Source organism: Aplysia californica, unplaced genomic scaffold (assembly GCF_000002075.1).
Source record: "Aplysia californica isolate F4 #8 unplaced genomic scaffold, AplCal3.0 scaffold00173, whole genome shotgun sequence".
NCBI classification, from domain to species: Eukaryota; Metazoa; Mollusca; class Gastropoda; order Aplysiida; family Aplysiidae; genus Aplysia; species Aplysia californica.
In genome coordinates, this window is record NW_004797443.1 from 446,888 (window position 1) to 469,535 (window position 22,648).

General features: G+C 39.6%; 1 protein-coding gene across 5 annotated transcripts; it reads right to left on the minus strand.

Moving 5' to 3' along the window:
• Positions 1-351: 351 nt before the first annotated feature.
• Positions 352-22,636, minus strand: LOC101845999 (ADP-ribosylation factor 6). 5 transcript variants are annotated; one of them, XM_005098132.2, is made up of 5 exons: positions 22,580-22,636; positions 17,065-17,163; positions 8,094-8,197; positions 7,126-7,324; positions 352-6,308 (listed from the first exon to the last, which is right to left on the minus strand). In XM_005098132.2, exons 2-5 carry the CDS (start codon positions 17,144-17,146, stop codon positions 6,166-6,168), a joined length of 528 nt encoding a protein of 175 aa, XP_005098189.1. In that variant the 5' UTR covers positions 17,147-17,163; positions 22,580-22,636; the 3' UTR covers positions 352-6,165. The 5 variants fall into 5 exon arrangements, with proteins under 5 accessions (XP_005098189.1, XP_005098188.1, XP_005098185.1 ...); XM_005098131.2 differs by lacking the exon at positions 22,580-22,636 and adding an exon at positions 22,469-22,573; XM_005098128.3 differs by lacking the exon at positions 22,580-22,636 and adding an exon at positions 22,194-22,419.
• Between the last annotated feature and the right edge of the window lie 12 nt (positions 22,637-22,648).

A 22,648-nucleotide genomic window follows, 5' to 3' on the forward strand; every position in this document is an offset into this window, starting at 1 on the left:
AAAAGAGAAACATAGTTGACGTTCGTCTTGTTAGTCAAATCAGGCTTAAAATCAGGTAAATTAACATATATAACTGAAGAACTAGAAATCAGGCGACTTTCATGGTTTGTAATTCTCACCAGAGACATCCATACCTACAACTAAGGGAATTCTTTACAATATAGGCCTACTTGACAAGCCAAAGAAACCAAGAGATGTAAAAATAAGAATAATGACTCTGCCAAGGTGCAGCAGAAGCAAAGGCTGAACATAAAACAAAGCCAAACACCATAAGCCAAGACAAGGCAAACACCCCCCCCCCCTTCCCCCCAAGATAAAACCAACGTAAAGAAAGAAACAAAAAAAAACATGGCTGTCTAGGAGTCTCAGTACAAGAGAGTCTTTATTCCTCCTGTGTGTATGTAAAAAGCAAACAAACATGAGGGGGGCGGGGGCGCGCGTTTGTTTCTAACTTCTAGGTCTACATCTTCAGCTCCAGGTACCTTTGCTTTTGATCAATGGGTAGTATACATAGCAAGTACTAGTATAATAATAAGAATATATACACACTAGAGGAGAACAGACCCTCATACAAAACATAACATTTTTTATGAACATGAGGGAGGGAAACATAGCAGCAGTCTCAGCACACTGCGTCCACAGAGAGAGAGAGAACACCTGACCGACCAAGAATGGCTCTACCTCACCTACACATATATACTGATGGAGCTATGCTCTAACCGTGCAACTGCAAGAAACAGGTCAACTATTCTTTAGCTCTAAAAGCAGTGCTGAAGTCGATCTGTGGGTCCTCAATAAAAATCACGAGTCAGAATGGACTAGAAATTACATAAATATGTACTGGGGGCACACTTTTGAGTTTTCTTTCACCGTTTAAATATTAGAAGGGAGATTTTTGTGCATTGAAAAATTTTCAAGAAACCTTTTACATGATTAGAGCATAACACCATCCACATCCAAGTACTGACAAAAATAAATTGATTAAAAACTCTCAGGCCAACTACAACTTACAACTACAACAAATGGCAAGCATCCCTACAACTCTCTTCCTGAAAGAGACAACCTTTTGAAACCAAACACAACAAACAGTTCTAAAACCTTTGAGCTTATCAACTCAATTATTGTCAAACAGGGAACATATAAAAGTAGTGTGTAATAAAGCAATTCAAGGTCGACCATCAGGCTCTCTCTGGACACACTCTGTGGCTTACTTTCTATTTCACTTCTTGCTATGAATGATGGAGGACCGACCCATCTTCACTTTGTGCTCAAACACCTTTACACACTTGGAACAGGTCAACATTATGTACACATGCAAGGAAAGCAGTGAAACTGTTGGAGGGAGAGGGGAGGTGGGGATCTATGCATCCGCTGGCTCAAGTCTATGCAATGAGGAAGAGAGGAAACGATAAGATTTTTTTTATTTTCAAGAAGGATACACACAAACCCAACCCACCCCTCCAGTAAAAAAAAATCACAATGGGAAAAAAAATAAAAATTTGTAAAGAAAAAAAACCCAACACAACCTACTTCTAGACAAGCAATAATAGTTCAACAGAGAGCAATGAATGAAATGGAAACAAAGAAACAATGGAGCATTATACAGTCTCATAGGTAAACGTGAACAATCTCAACAGGAAAACACCAGGGCTCAATATGCTGCCCTCCCCCCCCCCCCCTCAAGGCTCGACAAGGGATCAGCATTGTTGTACCAAGCATGAACAAGCTAATGTGCCAGGAGAAGAAAGAAAGGCACCAGGAGGATGAAATGACAAAGAAGCCGAACAACAGGGAGGAAGAAGAGAAGAATGCATGAAGAGGAGTAAGAACAAGAGAAGATAAAGAAGCATGAAAAGTAGAGGAGTAGAAGACAAAGTGCAAGAGAAGTGCAGTTCTCAACCCTTGTGTTTTTCCCTGCACAACTACTGGCCTTCCAGAGTGGCCCAGGAGACTGACACGGAAAATCAAGCAACACACAAAACGAGAAGCCAAAACAATGCGAGTCCAAACCAAACTATAAGTCAATCCAGACGACCACTCCGTGTCGACATTTGCTGAGGACCATGAGTGATTGCCATTATTATATTCACTGCCACATTTCCTCAGGAACAGACAATATAAGTACTGGAAGGCAGCAGAAGGAGCAGACCACACTGGAGCGCCCACCAACTACCCATAGCAACTACAAACTCTCCACAGGAACTACACTCTCTCCATGGGATTTCGATTCTTAAAGAAGATGTCACAGCAGGAAAGTGGAACGGTTTAGACTCTGATGGCGTTGCATCCCCAGAACACTATTTTGGAGCACATAATATATAAACATGAACACGTAAACTTGTACACATATACACACAAAGGCAAAAATGCACCCCCTCAACATACACGCACATTAGCATGCACAGAATCATGAGCAACCCTTCACCCCTATAACACACTCACAACAAATGGAGATGCAAGGCTTAAGAATTTTATCAGTACAAATCATCCTTCACACACTTGACACTCAAAAAGCCCACAATAAAGGCAAAAATCCCAGGCAAAACACGATGGTGATAAGACCAAAGCAGGCACAGTCTTTGTCTCATCTGATCAATATCAAAGCAAAAATAACTCACTGTAAAATGCTTCTTTTTCACAAAGATGTAATTTTTGCAAATAGTCAAGAAGTATCTTTGAGAAAACCAACATTCATCAAAAAGAGCATGGCTTTAGTCTTGAATTACTATACGCCAACTATAAATTTGAGGCCATGAGTTAGGACTTCGAAAACAGACGGTTTAAAGGTGTATCCCCCAAAACCTACAATAAAAACTCGTAATTTCTGCAAGCGTAAACAAACAATGTATAGGACCATGATTTTTTTCAAACGTCCACAGGTCTACCCTTTACTCGTCATCACCCTTAAACAGAATGACTGATTCCTTAGAAGCTGGACATAACTTTCATCAGTTAATCTAAAAGTTAAAGTGCAAAAAGTACATTCCTGTGAAAAGACTATTTTACAGTAACTGCAGTAAGCAGGGACTATAAATATAAGTGAAAAGCCTAACAAGCAAAATCTGAAAGGAACCTGTACAGAGCTACTGACTGGGTCCATCCTTTCATCCTGGTCATAATAATACTCATACACACACACAGATACACAATTACACACATTTGCACCGCATGCCCAAAGATACCAACGCATGCATCCATACACACTCACTGTTTCAGGAAATCCATACACTGCTTAAAGTACCAACACTGAAATTTGTGCTCTCAGCTGATTTCCAGATACTCATTACGACATTATTTGCTTTAGACATAGAGGAGCATAGATAAACATCACAAGACATTTAACAGTTCATTCAAGAGTTCCCCCCTCAAGATTGGGCAAGGACAACTGCAACTTTGAGAAAAATGATCCTGAGTGTTCACCAAGCAACATTGTGTACTTGCCAAGTGAAATATAAAAAAAATTTAAAAATCACAGAATCAACTCACTTTTTTTTTTCTCCTTCTGAGCAACTAAGAACAAAGAAATTGAAATTGGAAATAATGTTGGTATAAACGCGTGTCCATCTCTGAATCATAAATTGATTTTGGTTTCATATTAGAATTTGATCTTGACAGTCTAAACAGTGAAGGTTACAAAATAAAACCTGGCAAGAAAGTTAGCAACAAGGCTTCTATCTCTTATCAGACTATGAAAGAAATGTCGGAACAAACTTAGAACTTACGAGCGGCACAAAACATTTGAAACCCATAGCTACTTTGCACAGATGGGTAAAATTTGTAATGAAATTGATACATTCTGAATACCCTAGGGTGAACTCAATCTAATTTAGTTGTGTATTAATGAAACATTTTTATCCAGGAATAAATATTTACTATGAAGCTCTAAAATGAAACAAAAATGGACTACAATTAGCTAGAGAATACATTAATAGAACACCCATTAAGCCCACAGTTATTTAGTGCATTACATTAAATGTGTCTGTCTATATCATGCATGCATGCTATTGAAACTAAACTAACAAATATTTTTTAAAAACAGGAAAATGGAGAAAACAACGTATCCTTGTAATGGAAGAGCGAGGTTGAGAGACATTTGCTGCAATTTACATGACCAAAATATGTATACCAAAAAAGTTCATGAGCTTATCATAAGACTCAAAGCCTTATGACAGTTGAAAACAGAAATTAAATACAGCAAAAATTCAGCAAGGGGTAACACGGAAATTGTTCATAATGTTAGTAAAGAGGGGAGAGGGAAAAACAACAAAAAAACAACAAAATGTTTTAAAAAATTAAAAAATGAAAGAATTCAAAATCAAATAAAAATAAAATAAAAAACCCCAAGATAAAGGAATGTCTGCCAAACATCAGTGAAAGAAGGAAGAGCTGATGTATACACACCCAGCCAGCCACTGAGACAAAAGAAGGAAACACAATCTCCAGGGCATGTCATTCGACAAAAATATACAGTATGGTGAAGCCCTGTCGTGGAGAAAAAAGGTGACTCTAGAATGCACGGTCAGTTTAGCAGCATTTATATAATGTAGGGGTGCTTCCTACAAAAACGATATTTCTGGAATTTTTTGGACTGCATCCACAAAGCTGGACATAAATTACCACATATATTTGTGAAACAAAAAAGAAAGTAAAACAAAATTAACATCTGAGATTTTCCAGTTTCCGGCAGGCACTCCCCTGGAAATGCGGAACTCCCAAAATATCAAGACACCACGTGACCATATACTTGAAATCAGTCTCACCCCCATGCAACCCCTCCACAAACAGAAATTCTGACTTTCATATCATAATAATAACAATAATCATTGTATATAAATAGCCTATATATATCCATGCTCAACAGCATGCTCTCTGTGCACTTAACAACTATCAGTACCCCAGCAGACCCTTTAACACCCACAGACATTCTCAGCTACCCAAGGAGCACGGTTATATCAAATATCAAGCACAACGCTTGTATTTTTTTTTCTCGTTACTAATTGTGCTCTAAACTTGTTTTTCTTATTGAACAGTCTCATTCCAAACAGTTGCATATATTACATGAAGCAAGTGAGTAAAAAAGTGTTTTCTTACCCAAAGGGTCTTTTCTCTACGTTCTGTCTGCTTTATTTCTCCATTTACCCAGAAAAGGTAGTTGCATTCTTACACACTAAGCTTTCAACATTCTATCTTTACCTCTGAACTTTTCAGGTAATGATGAATTCCATTAAAAATCAAATGGAAATATTCTTGACCTTGATTTAACATGTTTCCTGCTTTCTTTCTATGACCAGTTCACAAACATTTATGTATTTGATATAGGCAGCAAAAAAGATGAAAGAGACTTGCTTCACAGAAAAAACACAGAAAACGGTGGGACTATGACAAGTCTCCTGAGAGCTCATACATATATTTAATTCGTATGGTTCAGGCTGACCCCCATAACATATGAACACTCCCCCCCCCCTCCCACACCAACCTTCAAGCTAGTGTTCTCTTCTGTCTTCTTTCTTGCTCCAACATGATTTACGCACAGAGAGTACAAATGAAACTTACTACCAGAGTTTTACATAATCTATCATCAGGGATCACCACTGCAAACACAAAGTAAGTGCTTCCTGTAAACTGAAATCCCTGAGAGAAATTGAATCTCATTTTTCAGTAGGGTTGCAAGAAAGAAAAAACAAAAAAAAAAAACAACAACTAAAACCCTAAAAAAAATCACAAATGTGTGCCATACCCCTAAAAAAACCCAACCCAACCCAAAACAAGACCCCCCCCCCCCCCAAACACACGGAAACAACCAATGAACTGCCCTACCCAAACCCCATTATGCGTACACCACATATAAAAGGCCTTAGCTAAATTCCCAACAACGTGCTAAGAAGATCATACAGTTAATTTTCAACAGATAGAGATTATCATCAGATCAAAAGAACCAGTTCAGACACCCGGAAACAAAGAAAATTCGTTCATGGACACATTATCTTCTTCCGGACAAATCATTAAAAAATGGTTCCAAATTCAGCACTTGCGCAATGTAACAAAAGGTTTGCATTTATCAAAGTTGGTGAAACTGTACATATGGGTAAGACAAACAGTTCATTCATACAATATGTATAATTTATATCATTATAAATATCTATGAAAAGTCTATCAATGCCAGCTTCATGACTTGTGATTGGAAGTAAGCCACGTTAGACCTTCCAGGAGACCATCACCTGATGTTGCACAGGATGGCTGGACGTACCAATTCCTATCGCGAATCCGTGTCAATCCAAGTTTTTCTTGCACTTCAGCAGGTTTCATGGCTGCAAAACAATAGAAAGGAATGTAAATGCCAAAAACACCATCAACAGCAAAAAAAAAAGATGTTGGAAAGTGACCAGCACAATAAAATAAATAACATGTTTGTCCTTTACCCGGGTGTCTGTGGTGTTGCGGTTAGGTGCTTTGCTGATGCAAGCAGGAGATCAGAGTTCGAATCCTAAGCACAGAGAATTTTTATCGAGTACTCCTGTCTTTCTGCCGAGATGCTGTATCCCTCTAAGCCCAGGTAGGCCCTGACAATGATGATCGAAGCCCACATCCTAAACTATCAAAACTGTCAAAGGGGGCATATAAACACCTACAATTTAAAAAAAATTTACCTTTACATTAAATACCATCATTTAGTGTCAGAAACAGAACTTTTTAGTAAGTTTTACCGCACTTGCAACACAAAAAGGTCGTATAAGTGCTGAAGATTAGAGGTGTTACAAGAGAGTAACATACACAAGAAAAGGAGGAGAGATCAAGACAATAGATGTTTGAGAGGAAAAAAAGGGCGAACCACCCCAGAGCACCCAACAACCATCTGCAGGAACAGAACACACACACTTAAGAGTTGAGATTAAGAAAATAGGAGCCTGTCAACACAATAAAAGTTATTTAGTGCTGGTAAAAAGCAAGAAACAAGGACACAAACAACATAGTAACATAGACCAAAAAAATAGTAATACCTACCAGGGGTGCCCTTCACCCATTCACTAAAATACACTTGCAATAATATCAATGTAACACTTGTTGCAATATTGAAAAACAGAACAGAAAATAAGACAATGGCGGGAGGGAGGTGGGTGGGATTACCATCTGGAAGGTCTTGCTTATTGGCGAAAACCAGTATAATGGCGTCGCGCATCTCCCTGTCGTTGATGATTCGATGCAGCTCCTGCCGGGCCTCATCGATACGATCCCTGTCAGCGCAGTCTACCACAAATATCAGTCCTTGAGTGCCTGTGAAGTAATGCCTCCACAGTGGACGGATCTTGTCCTGACCACCGACATCCTGCACACACACAAAAACAAAAAGATATTCAGGGTTTTTGTTTGTTTTATCTTTTGTTTTAGTAAGCTTTTTACGGCACTAGCAACACAATAAGGTCACATAAGTGCCGAAGACTTGAGGTGTTACAAGAGAGTAACAAGCACAAAAAAATGAGGAGAGATAAGGACGATAGATGTTTGATAGGAAAGAAAGAGCAAACCACACCAGAGAACCTACCAACCATCCACAAAACGAAAAGATATTCAGTTTGAGTAATGACAAGCACACCAACAAAATATCACCCATTCAGTCGGGGGAGGAATACTGTTACTTTTTTTCAAATGGTGGATCAATACGAAAAATCCCACATGTATGGCATGGTAATCAAACTCTTGACGTCTACTAGATTTATAAGCTGGGAGCCCAGCCTAGAGGCCAGAAAGTGCTCACATAAAACAAAACAAAAATGTTCCCCTCTTCCACTACCCTTAGATTCTTTTTACCGTCATGACTGAATTATAGCTTTTATCAAAGACTACAAAAATAGAAGGCGTCGCTTTGTTTGAAATTTAAAACAAAAATAGAGCAGTAGCCAGAAAGGAACCATCCCAAAATTACCTAAAGGAATGAGTGTGTGAGCTTTAATTCATCTTTCACATTCAGTAAAATACAGGTTATGATGCAGCTCTTTTCTATTTGTGACATGCAATATCCATTGTGTGTACTTGACTGTATGAACAACAAGTACAAGACTAACAACCGTGTAAACCATATATATATATATACATACCCAAACATTGAACTTGACACTTTTGTACGTCACTGTTTCCACATTGAAGCCAACTGTAGGTATTGTTGTCACTGACTGGCCTAGTTTCAATTTGTATAATAAAGCTGAAAGGCATTAAGGAAAGTCACATTTCTGAGGTGGAAACTAATGCTTGGGAGAAGAACTTATATAAAGCTGCACTTGCAGTTCCAGGAGAGTGGACAAAGCAACGGCTTCTTTCTTCTCAGAAACAAACTCTGACAAAAGAAACACAAATTACTTGTAAGAAAAAAGCGAGCTCAAGTGCCCTGCAAACCTCCCTTCAGGAATACCAAAATAGCTGTTGATTATCTTATTACATCAAAAGGCTACATTTCGCCAAGAACAGATTATGACAAAAGTACTAGGACACTGAAAAAGAAGCAGAAGGAATAGATTACACCACGGTGCCCACAAACAATCAGTTTGAACCACCTAATCACATCACTAATATGACAAAGGTAATAATAGGAAGTAACACAATACCTATCACAATCTGCAAGACATATAACAGCTACAGCCCAACCCATGGATAGTAATAAAGGAGAACAGGACTGGATAACAACTTCCATAACATGATAAACACCTCTTTCCAATCTATAAAACAGCCTATCAAACTATTGCTTAGTTAGATAGGAAAGTAGGAGGATCTGAAATAATGTTGTTGTTGTTGTTAGCGATCCAGTAGCATCTGAGCGTTAACTCTTCTGCATGATGCCATTCGGTAATAGTTGCATGTTTGTTCTAACTGTTGTCTTGAGGAGTAGAGGCAATTAGATGTGTGGGGTAGCTTGGGAAGAAAACATCCCCTTAAACCAGTTAGTTTTCTACAGAAAAACAGATGATGTTCCACTGTCTCTGAGGGGTAGTCACATAGTGGGCAGGCAGCAGACTGCTTTACTCCAATTCGGTTGAGATGTTGGTTGAGGGGTACATGTTGTGTTCTAAGTTGGAAGATTATGGATTGATCTCCCCTCCTCAACTCATTGATTGGATCTTTGACCAGTGGTTTATTCATGTGGCCATACATCCTCCTTCCTGTCGTACCTGTGGCCCAATCATTCATCCACTCTTCCTTGAGGTATGACTTGATCATTTGGCAGCAGGTGGTGTAATTCGTAGGAATTTCAGGCTGAGGGAGGCTAGCTCCTTTCTTTGCCAGAGCATCAGCTCTTTCATTTCCCGGTATCCCAGTGTGGGCAGGAATCCATTGTAGGACTACTCTGACGTGGTGCCCACTTATCAAGTTATGTAGACTCCAAATCAAATGCAATATATCTTTGTTCACATCAGCCCCACTCTCAAGTGTCTCTAGTGTTGAAAGGCTGTCTGTAAATATAACGATGTCTGTGGTAGCAAGTGGGTTAGTGTCAAACAAGTAGTTGATGTAGTTTGCTGTGTTGGTGATAGCCTGTTGTTCGGCAATGAAATTGGAGCAGAAGGACCCGCTGGAGTTAAAGACTTCTTTTTTTTCCCCACTGGGCAAGTTGATCACTGACTCATATCCAGCTTTGATTGTTGCCTTAAAGGCAGATCCATCAGTGTATGAGTGGATACATGTTGGTGGATAGGAATCAATTGTTTCAAGGGCAGAATGTTTTAGTGCTACAGGAAATGTGTTTTTATTGCTCTTGTCCAAAAGTGTTTTCCTAATTTCTGGCTTTGCTATGGTGAGATGTGGTGGGAGAGTTGAGGGAACTCTTTCCAGAGGTTCTCGTCTTTCAGGGAGGTGATGTTTTTCTTGGAGATTGAGAACAGTGTCAAGTACAGATTTTGTATTTTTTAGTATTTGATTAGGTTTCCACTTGTCAACAAGGACTCTATTAGGGTGGTTATTTTCTAGCCTTTTAGATCTTTCATATATTTCTAAAGCTGCCCGTTTTCTTCGAGTTTCTAATGGCTCAATATTTGTGTGGATTTCACAGGCCGCAGTCGGTGAGGATCTCATTCCGCCAGAGATAAGACGAAGAGCTTGGTTTTGGATGGTGTCCATTGAGTTCTTTGAAGTTTTACTGCAAATGTTTTGTAGAACAAGATTATATTATAATCAAAAACAGCTCTGGTATATCCCAAATAGAGGCCTCTCAAGGTGTTCTTGTCTGATCCCCAGTTGGTACTGGCAAGTCGTTTGTAAGATTAAGTCTCTTCATAGCCTTCTTCCTAAGGTTGTTGGTGTGTTGTTTCAGGTTGAGCTTGCTGTCAAGTTGTACTCCAAGATACACTGGGTTATTCTCCTTTTTCAAGTTGTTACCATCTATTTTGAGAGGGATTTCTGCATTTGCAAGGTTATAGCTTCTCGTAAAAACAGAGTAGACAGTTTTTTCGCAATTTACTTTCATCTTCCATAAACGGCAATAGGTTCCTAGGGAATTTAGATCATCTTGTAGTCTTCGTCTGCTTATTGTTGTCGAGTTTCCAGTGTGCCAAAGGACCAGGTCATCAGCAAAAAGGGCTTTTTCTGTTTTGAGAACATCTGAAACATCATTGAGGAAGACAAGGAATAAGGCACAGCTGATAGAAGATCCCTGTGGGAGTCCTTCCTCCAGTACTGCTTTTGAAGATAGGGTTTCATCCATCTGGGTCTGGATAAGTCTATCTGTAAGGAATGATTTAATCCAGGAGTACATGTTTCCCTTGATTCCCATGTTCTGCAGTTTTAAGAGTAGTCCTTTCCTCCACACTCTATCGTAGGCTTGTTGGAGATCCACAAACACAGCCGTTGTCTGTTCCCCTCTTTGAAATCCATCAATGATTTTCTGTGTGAGCCTGAAGAGCTGGTCTTCTGTCCTGCCTTTTGACCTGAACCCTGCTTGACACTGTGATATCAGACCTGAAGACTCAAGCCACCAATAAAGACGAGAATTGAGGATTCTTTCACATAGCTTGCCAATACAGGACGTAAGTGATATTGGGCGGTAGTTTTTAGGGTCCTTGGCCTTCTTTCCTCTCTTTAAGAGTGGGTTTATAGTAGCTAGTTTCCATGCTTTAGGCAGATTTCCCTCGGTCCATGTTCTGCTGTAGAGCTTAAGAAGTAGCAATTTGGCTTTTTCACCAAGGTTTTGTAGCATCTCATTGTGTACTTTATCAGGACCTGGGCTTTTTCGCTTCTTTAGTTTCTGGATTGCACAGTCCAACTCTCGCTTAGTTAAGAAGTCCTGGAAGATACTCGGTGTCATCAAATCTCTCTCTTTTCCTTTCAGAACACTCTGTTGGCCCCTGTCCAGCCAGGTCATTCCTTTTGCTGCTCTTGTTAATGGAGGCAAAATGTTTATTGAAGTGTTCGGCTTTTTTGAACTCGCTGGTGAGAACTTCGGTTTCTGTGTGTAGTGGTTTGGGGTTTTCTTTCCTTTTTTTGCCAGTGAGGTTATTTAGAAGTGTCCAAGCTTCACGTCCACCTTGATGTTAATTGAGTCCCTCACACTTCTGCATCCAGGCTTCCTTCTTAGATTCTCTGGTGACAAGTTTAGCCTCTGCTACGGCCTTTTTATATCTAATTTTCTTGTCCATATTTTTTAGATCTTTCTCATATTCATGTCTGGCATCATTTTTAGTTTTTGTAGCTTTCTCCAAGCGCTCGTTCCAAAAGGGTTTATAGTTGGTTCTGCACCCCTGTGGGATACTCTTCTTTGCAGCATCTAAGATGGTGGAGGTGAGTTCACTATTAAGGGCGTCTATACTTTTATTGTCTAGATCATCCAGTTTAACGGTGTCCTCAGCTGTTTTTCTGAAGAGATCCCAGTTTGCCTTCTTGAAGTTCCAAAGGGTTCTTCTTTTCCTTTGTCTGTGTTTCAGTATACTGATTTTGGTGAGAACGGGACGATGGTCACTAGATATATACAGTCTAGCACCTCTTCACTGCAATTGTTGTGTAAATCAGCAGAGACCAGGGTGAGATCTGGTCTGTGGAGGGTCCCATGTCCCCTGTGAAGAAGTGTTTTGGTTGAATCCTCATCTTGAAGAAGGATGAGGTTAGAGGACAGACATAGTTCTTCAATCCTCTTACCTGTGTTGTTTTGGTCAGCATAGCCCCAAAGGGGGGAGTGTCCATTAAGGCCACCAGCTATGACCGTCTTCTTAAAGATAGTGCTCTGTTCCAAGAAGTTCAGAGTGCTACTTGGGGGACAATAGATGTTATAAAGTATGAGCTTGCTGTTGCCATACCACAGGGTGACTTTATGTGCGTCTGTGGGGTGCCAATTAAGGAGCTCTACTTCACCCTGGATGTCATTTCTGATATAGGTTATAATCCCTTGGCAAACTTCACATTTACATGGATAAGGGGTATACCCAGTGATGTTTATGTCACAGGATGAATGGAGAGTTTCCTGTAATAGAGCAATGTGGACTTTCCTTTCATACAAAATTTTCCCCAATTGTGTTTTCTTCTTGTCCAAGCCACAGACATTTGCCTGAAGAATATTGAAGTCTATAAGCTTCTCTTTTCCGTTACCAGTTGTAGGGGGTGTTTTCTTCTTGTTTTTCCATTTTCTCTGCTTTCTGATTTTCTTTTTCTTCCAATAACCATCCACCAGGCCAGCTTGGTTGCCCACTAAGACCTGGGGGAGACTTTGATTACCGAGGCGGCGTCTCAGCTCGTATGGGATTTTATCATTTGTGAATAGCATCTAAAACTGGTGGTTCTGTGATTTTCCTTCAACCCGGGGTAGGAGATAAAGCAGTGGCTGTAGGTGCAATGCCACAAACAAAAACCCAACTTCATCACAGAGAGATTGTAAGAAAAATGAATGGGTATGTTGGTGTCTGTTGTATTATATTGAGAAGTTGTTTGAGGAGATAAAGAAGAGAAAGACGCTATTAAGAGCATAGTTGCTGAGTGTTGCTGAAATACAAAAATTATAATATAATAATAATAATACTAATAGTAATAATAATACCAATTGGAAGCTAGATTTCCCCCCCTCCTACCCGAGCAACCAAGTCCTCTCATCCGAGAGATGGGGGCAGAGGAAGGCATGGCAGATCCCAGAGGGTAAATGTTGTCAACAAGCAAGACGCAAATGGTCTCTGCACCTTCTCTGCAGTCATAGGGCTCTCCGATAAGTGCATGCTTAATACATGTATGTAGCTGGGTATTCTCTACGTAAAGTCACATCCAGTACAGTGCTAACAATGAACCTCTTCTTTCCACCCCACCAATACCCGTCCTAACTAGAGGTCAAAGAAAGGTTGTCGATGGAGAGAGGAGAAAAGAGAAGTTAATAAATGTAATAAAATAAAACAATAAAGACAATAAATAGAAAGAGTAAAAAACATAGTAAAGTAATATGTCTCTTTTCGGGGTCATCCCGTGACCCGTTAGCTTCCTCTTTTTCTTTTCCTATTCGAAGAGTACTAATCCCCTCTGAAATCATCAGAATCCAAAAATATGCTGGTCAATCAAATATAATATCTTTACCCTCAGCATAATGGGGATGTCTTAAACTTAAACAGCAAATGGTCAGAATACATAGAAGATTTTTCAAAGATAATAGAGGAGAAAAACATGTAATAAAAAATGAAATAAATGGACCACCAATACTGAAAGTGAAAGCAGAAGTGCAAGATGCCATTAGGAAAATGAAACAAGGAAAAGCTACAGGGCGAGATAATATTCTAGTTGAAGTGATTGTGACGCTCGAAGAACTAGACACTGACATAACAACAAAGCTCTTAAAAATTCTATTTATGACAGAGGAGAGATCCCAGAAGATACGATGAAGTCAGTTTTTATAGCTTTACCTACAACACTACGTGCCACTAAGTATCATATGCTTAGAACAATTAGCCTTATGAGTCGTTTTACAAAAAAAATTTCTGCGAGTGCTGATGGGAAGAAGGAGAAAAAGTCTAAGACCAGAGATATCTAAACCGCAATTCGGCTTTGTTCCTAACAAGGGCACCAGAATTGCTATATTCACCTTAACAATGTTAATGGAAAGATGTACTGAAGCACAGAAAGATTTGTATTTATGCTTTATAGATTATTCAAGCATTTGATAAAGTTAGACATGATGAGAGCTATTAAAGTACTGGAAAAGCTAGACATTGATGGAGAAGATCTAAGAATTATCAAGAATTTGTACTGGGACCAAAATGCTGCTGTACGAATCAATGGAGAATACAGTGAATATAAGTAGATTAGAAGAGGAGTGTGGCAAGGATGTGTTATGTCACCAGACCTTCTTAACATATACAGTGAAACAATCCTTAGAAACATAAACTAGTCAACAAAAGTTAAGGAACGCACTGTAAAAACAGTGATATATTTGCATGCATTCTTTCGAGGTTTTACTTTTACTAGTTAAGCTAGATATTGGTGAAATGTTACTCTCTGACTAATGGGCTTGTACACACCAGGGTTTGAAATGCACGTGACTCCTGTGCGCTGAGCTGGGGAGGGGGCAAAAAGGCCCAATGTTTTCAAATTGTCGATTTTTATTCTCTCGCTCTTACAGTCAAGAAAAATGACGAACGCTCAAAAATCAGTTTTCACATGCAAGATTCATGTCTCGTGAGTGAGTTGCACACACTCATTTGCCCTGTGGATACACCTTTCTGCTGCTGTAGGGCTAAGCGTAAACATGCCTCCTCGACAGAAATTGTCTGAGGTAAATAGAGGACGAGCCATTGCTTGGGTACAAGATGGTGTTTCACTCCGACAAGTTGCTACATGTCTTCGAGTGTCCGTTTCTGTCATTTCACGGCTGATTCAGCGTGTCAACGCCACTGATAGTGCCCAAGAGCGACCCAGATCAGGTCGACCTAGAGCCACTAATGCAAGGGAAGACCGATTCATTCATAATAGACAAGCTCTGCAGTGGAGATCCGCTCCTGCAAATCGCATTCAGACACGGCTGAGAGCGGCAACTTGTGTTAACATTAGTTGTCAGACAGTACGAAGACGTCTTCATGAGTTCGGACTTAATGCACGTCGACCAGCAGTCCGTCAGCGTCTCACCCCAGCACACAAGGCTGCTCGTCTTGCCTTTTGCCGGCGCCATGTAAGATGGACACGTCAACAGTGGGCAAACGTTCTCTTTAGCGACGAGTTCCGGTTCTCTTTGCATCACAATGACGGTCGTATCAGGGTTTGAAGGCGACCCGGAGAACGGCTCCTCGATGCAGCCGCCAGAGAAGTGGTGCCTTTTGGTGGTGGTTCCGTGATGGTCTGGGGTGCATTCAGTCTGAACCACAGAACACCTCTGTACCATGTGCAAGGGAATCTCACTGCAATACGTTACCAGAGATGAGATACTCCGCCCATTAGCACTACCTACTCTGCAGCAGATGGGGCCACACGCGATGTACCAGGATGACAACGCCCGACCTCATAGAGCGTTGCCTGTCCAAAACTTCATGCAGCAGGCTGGCATCAACCGAATGGACTGGCCGGCCTGCAGTCCAGACTTGAATCCCATAGAAAACCTCTGGAATGAGCTGCAACGTCGAGTCAGAGACAACTACCCCCCTCCAGGAGACGCGCAGCAACTGTTTCAGATGCTGCAGGCAGAGTGGCAGGCGATGCCTCAGAGAGTGTTCACCAACCTCATGAACTCGATGAGGAGCCGGTGTACTGAGTGCCAAAACAATCGTGGTGGGCATACTCATTATTGAAATCATCGGAACTGTTTTGTTTTTGTTGTAGTCAGAAGTTAACATAACTTCGAAACCACTTGACAATTTTGTGATTTGGGATTTTAACCCCTACCAAACTCAATGAACTTTTCAAGCAAGTTAAAATGGAATAACTTAATTTTCTTTTTTCTTATTTGTTATACGCATGTTTATTTAAATGTGTGCCAGATTTCATTTCGTGTTGAAGTTTACTTTCGAAGATATACACTTTTTTCCAAATGTTCCTTAACTTTTGTTGACTAGTTTAGAAGAATGTCCAGTTTTCAAAGTGAATGGCGAAAATATTAATAACATCAGATATGCTATTGACACAGTTCTAATAGCAGATTCAGAAAAAGACCTTCAATCGCTTCTAGATACTGTTGTAATGGAAAGTGAAAGTAAAGGATTATTGTTGAATGTAAAGAAAACAATGCATGGTAATATCCAAAAAAGCAGCAAATTTTTATCCTATTCGTAATCCCATTAGCAAAAGTGAAAAGATCAAACAAGTCCAACAGATTAAATATCTAGGATACATCTTTTATGCTCCACAGCAAATGGAGAATTGCAATGGCTAAGGCTAGTTTCAATAAAATGAGCCCAATCCTGAAAAATAGAAACATCTCTATGACTAACAAAATGAAAGTTCTGAAATGCTATGTATGGTCAACCCTTCTGTGTTGGCTGTGAATGCAGGACCTTAAGACAATGAAAATAAAATAGAAGCAACAGAAATGTGGTTTGTTAGGAGACTGCTGAGAATATCGTGGATGGAAAAGAAATCAAATGAGGTAGTGCTTGATGGGAAGCCCATGTGGGACACTCACTGTTAATAACAATCAGGAAACGATAAAGTTTTGGGACACCTGAACAGACATAAAAGTCTTGAACATCTAGCTCTCACTGGCGAAATTGAAGGCAAACGAGGCAAGGGTAGACCCAGAGCAACCTTCTTAGGTAACCAAAACAAATGGGTAACGGGGAAAAATCATGGAAACGTAGCTTTTTTAAGAGCATCCAAGCAAAGGAATGAATGGAGAACCATGATCGCTGATGTCTACCGCAGACCTGGCACAGGATGACCCTCAACATGAAGGAATTGTCGTACAGCAAAGAAAGAAATTAAAGCAATTTCTATCCTTTCTGGAATACTGCACATGAAGTTTGGGGAAAATCTGATGAGCCGTGTTAATGAACAAAGTTCTCGATTACCAAACGATAAAGCTATTTTTAAACAGAAACTATGTCAACAATAGAATCATGCATCGTAAACATTTAAAATATATCTACATTAGTAAATTCAAAAGTAATCAACTCTGCATGCAGTCAAGGATACTTGTTTTTCCAGCAGCATCCAGCCCAAGCATGAGAATTCTCATCTCTTTGCTGCCAAGTAATTTAGATATAACCTTCCCCATGCTGCTGACTGATTTGTCTGAGGAAACACAAAGCATTAAAAAATCAATTAAAATAATGAAAAAATAAACCTTAGTCCGTGCAGTTTTCACCCCTTCAGAGCCAATGTTTAAATCCTATTGACCTCTATATTGTTGAATCTCATCTGATCCGCTCGTCTCATTTAGAGAAGTTTCCTTTACATTTCATCTGTGCCAAAAGTAGACCATGCTCATGCTATCCACAATACAGCTGCCGAAAGGGCGATGGCCAATTGCGACACATTATCGACAGTGATCACTGTGTACAGGTAACTACAAACAAAAATAAGATGTGTACAAACTAGCTATTATATGTATAAAGTTACCCTTCCTCGCTTGGTTAAATACCACAGAGTCAATGGACAAATTAGAAATATGTGTTATCTAAGCACAACAGCTTGATTTAAAACTGTCTCGTTCGGAATAAAGGTTTGGTCTCCATGATATTTCTTTATTGCATTCTCTTCAGAAGCGAGTTTTACTTTTATTTATGTAAATTGCAAAATTCCCCCTGCACGACCAAAGGGATCAATAATGTTACAATGTCAATAATACGATCAGATCATTGCAAAGTCAAACTTTGTAGCAATCTGACAAGATTTTATCGCAAACACTTTCGGGAGAGGCAATGCGACGCTTTGTACAGCGTCAGTCGTATCTAATAAAGGATTCAGTCGATGGGAAAACATACCACCAAGTAGAGATCGACAAGGACAGTTTGAATCTGCAAGACATTACTCGATCGCAACATCCATCAAGTCAAAGAAATTGTAAAGCAAGACTAAGTGTCGCCACAACACATTCAGTTTTTAAGTCGGACAAAGAAATTTACTCTCATAACTCAGTGTCATTAAAATTGCTTGAAAATTCTATAATGATGTCGACCAGTGACACGCGCTAGACGAACTGCGACACTATAACCATCGTTGGGATGTAATGTAAAATGACTAGACAGCAAACTAATCTGAGGTCAGTCAGTGAACATCTGGCAGACACTATTAGGCAGAGCTAATAAACTTTTCCCTAAGAGCTAAATACTTTTTTAACCCTCCCATCCCCACCCTTTCCCCCTGTTCCCATCCGTATTCCCCTCTCTCCCGCCTGCTCTTGTCAATACACAATCAGCATACGTAAAGACTGACAGAAAGACACACTGAGTGATACATTCTTATAATTCTGGTTGATTGTATTCCTAAGGAGGGGGTGGTGGCGTGTTTGCCTAGAATGTTTGTATTGACGCAACAGTGACCAACTGCCATTTGTCGCCCATGCCAAATTAGCCCAACAGCAGAGACCAGAGGACAATGCTGAACGAGCAGTGATCCTTGACTGATCGACCATTCGTCATTTTCCCTTACACTGAGCTCTGGCTCAGATTTCGCCAGTGTACGGGAAAACGACGAACTCTCATTTACGCAACAACAGATTAGGATATATATTAATATATGACAAATTTTTTTACACCATCAGATGCGCAATGAAATACTCTATGAAATATGTAAAAATAAAAAAATAGAAAAATTCTGACCATTTGTCTCTTTCCCTATGACAGGAGACTAGTGAGAGAGAGATATAGAGTTTTAGTGTTAGTAAGAGTTTTACGGCACTTGCAATAAGGTCATATAAGTGCCAAAGATTAGAGGCATTACAAGTAAGAGAGTAACAAACACAAAAAAGGAGGGGAGATTATTATAAACACGATAGATAGATGTTTGGTAAGAAAGAAGAAGTAAACCACACCTGCCAACCACCCACGAGAGAGAGAGAGAGAGAGAGAGAGAGAGAGAGAGAGAGAGAGAGAGAGAGAAAGAGAGAGAGAGAAAGAGAGAGAGAGACACATAGAGACAGACAGGCAGACAGACAGACAGCATGCAGAAAAAAAAGTCATGAAGCTACAGCGAGCACCTAGCACATCTCTGTGATTGGCCCAAATATATAAATATAGATGATGTATTTCCGCCATCTAATTTTGTCGTCTTCCGGGGCTTCCCTCGCCAGTTGACAAGATCTCACCATTGGGCGTCAGCTTTGCCGCTTAGCGCGCGATTGGCTACATCACTAGGTTTCATTGTTTTACCATTAAACAAGAGAAAGTAAATCTACGTTTGTTCACGAATCATGCTATGTCTGTGGCAGCCTGCATGATACAACTACGAAAGATTTATGCCATTAAAAAAACATGGGTAGAGATAAACTTCTTGTATGGAATAAAAATAACGGAAGTGACTATTTCTCCGAACGTTCATAGAGATAGTGCTGATCTTTATTTCTCCGAGCGGTTTCGTGATTTTTTGCCTTTTTGCAAGAGTTCGCTGCCAACTTTCTCATACTGCCATCTGCAATTCTGCGAGGTCTGGGAAGGAGCAAATTTTTGGGTCTAGATCTATTTCAATTTTCAAGAGCTAGACTAGAGATTTTTAGATGAGTGTAAAAACATGAAAAAGAAAAGTTTCCCAACAGAATGAAATCAATTTACTAGAACAACCCATAAACAACCACAAAAATTAACAAATAAGGGCGTGTGTCCACCTGTCCGGAGAAGATTGGCTGTTTTAACCCTAAATGTGCATACTTTTTTTTTTTAAGTACAGGATAAGTACATATGTAAAAATATGGAATCACACACAAGGGGCCTGCCAGTGTCAGTACTTGTACAATATAATCGGTTTTGGAGGAACGCTCTAACATTATAACACATTTAAATCTACATATACATGTATATTTTAGAATCTAATGAAGGTAGGAACATCAAATTAAATGACGTCACACTATACAACCCCCCCCCCCCCCTTTCCCCAACAACAAAAAAATTAATAGGAAAACAACACATCAGAACAAATAACAAGAAAAAAAAATTACACATCAACAAAATAAAACACCACAAAGAGGGAAAAATAAAAGAGGAACAGCAAAACAAATCGTATGTAACTAACGTATTCAACAAATCAACATGGTGACAACAAGTGAGACAGAGACGAAGTGAAGTTAAGTGACCAACTTTCTTTCAAAAGTAAACAGTTTCGTATCTTTTTTTTATTTCTTTTTTTTTAAATTTGACTTTTATTCCCCGATTCGGGGACCAAAAAATGACAAAAAACCGAGCCACAATTGATTGATCGCGGCCATGACAAACGCAGATGCTAGAGATCTAGATCTAGATAGCACACGAGTGAACACAACACATTAAGTTTAAGAGCAGCACCCTTTACAGGCAACACGTCACTGTAGCGAAAAACTGTTTGGAACTGTAGCATTTCTTCATAAAATATTTACTGCCGACATTTTTTGGACTGATTGAACCATATATATATTGCGTGTATACATACGAACAATCTTTGGTAGGCCTTATAATACAATTATAGATCTATATATATAATATCCGAAATTTGCGGGGAAAGGATGTGATTTCAGAGTGTTCGGAGAAATAGTGCCCAGCTTTATTTTCCCGAACGTTCGGAGATATAGTGCCGGCCATATTATGACAGCAAACACATTCATTTTTAGTTTTTGGGTCAGAAATAGGCGGGAATCCCCTGCTACAACTAAAATTCCGCTGCCAGTGCGCCGTGGTGTGTGTGCGTGTCTGCGTGTGCACACGCTATTGTGTGTGTGTGAGTACAACTTTGAGGAGAAGGTAAATTTATGGAACAAGCATTGCTGAGACTGTTTGTAAATAAATACTTTAAAAAAAAACAATACGGCGAGAACTAGATCTCTAGTCAACAGTTACTTGCGCGGGAAATCCAAGAGTCTTGTGGGAAACCCCGGAAGACGACAAAAATAGATGGCGGAAATAAATCTATTTGAATTTCAGCAAATCACAGAAGTGCGCTAGTTGCTCTCTGTAGCATGTAAAAAAAAGTAGTACACAGAGCTACATATATGTGAAATAATGCATTTCCAACAACAACCCGAAACATAAACTAGACCTAGACAATCTACTCTGCCTAGCCATGACTCAACACTCTCATTAGACTCAAGTGGCTTTCCTACAGAGGGCGTTGTGAATAATGTAATGACATACAACAACTATTCCACATCCATGGTAAAAACAAGCCACCAGCACCAGAATTTGCTCAAAACAAATTTCACAACAACACACTCACATCAGCCACAGTGGGTGGGGGGGTGGGGAATAGTTTTGTGTATGGACATTCCACTATCCTTCAAATTTTTGTCCGTTTGTACATAATTCAATATGCTACTACAAATCTAGATTCTATAGCATTAGACTAACATTAGAAACATTGGAGTAGAAAATGTATACGATTCAAAGTAAGAGCTGTAAAATCCAATTGAAATCAGCTTTTACTTTTATAGCAAGACTAACCCTAGAGTAGAGGCTGAGGCCACAACTAGATCTAGATCTAGATCTACACCAGTAACAGTACACTCCACTACTACTATTTCTAGATTTAGATCTAGATCTAGATAGAATCTAGAAATCTAGATCTAGATCAAGATCTACTCCTAAGCCTTACCTACTTTCTCCCTTCGAGAATCTACAATGATTAGACTAGATCTAGTCTAATCTAGATATCTCTAGTTCTGGTAACAGGTGTCACATTTGTGAGAGGAAGCAAGAAAGTGAACAAAAAGACAAAACAAGTCTTTTGTCAAGAATGGAGATTTGACAGCAACGCATATTTCATAGTGCAGCATCATCAATGATAAGTTAAACCAACGATACAAAAAGAGAAGCAAAAAATACCAACGGACCGACCCAGTGACACTGTTGTTCCACACCACAGACCACAGCAAAACAGTTGGTTGTGACCACCTGTGTCAAACTTCACAAGTCTTCTTTCAAGTCAAATCAGATTAATAATCTTTGGTATGTTTCTTGAACATATCCTATATGAAGACGTGACTTGACGTCTTCATGCCTACGCACTTAAGTATTACTTTCCGTTTGGTGTCAACGAGATGGGTGTGACCATAAGCAATGTGTTACACTGAGTGGGTGTGTTACTGAAGTGAATGAGACTGGTTTAGAAATGAGGACAGTACACGAGTTGATGAATCCTACCCGATGTCAGGGGTGATAAAAAAATAAAGTTGGTCCCCTCGCCAACTAACGGCACAAACAATCAAGGAAACACCACTTAAGATGTTCTTCAAGAAGACTACTATTGAACTAAGAAGGGCGAAGGCTCATAGTTTCTGTACTTTCTGTTCCACTCCCGGCGCTACACATTGGTCCATAATTGAACTTAACCAAATGGCAGTTGTGATATGAGCGATGACCTGATACTTCCGCTTCAAAGTAAAAAGTAGAGCAAAAGTTCAGAGTGAACACATTACCTCAGCAAAACTTTACGATTACAGAGTCTCTCAACAATTAAATTTGTCCACTTTGTGATAAACTTGGAATGGTTCAAACTTAATTAGACATGAACTGAAAAAACATTGTACTTTTGAATCCAAAAGAAAATAGTTCGATCCCACCTCACTAAGAAAAGCAGGAAGTTGACATTTTGAATA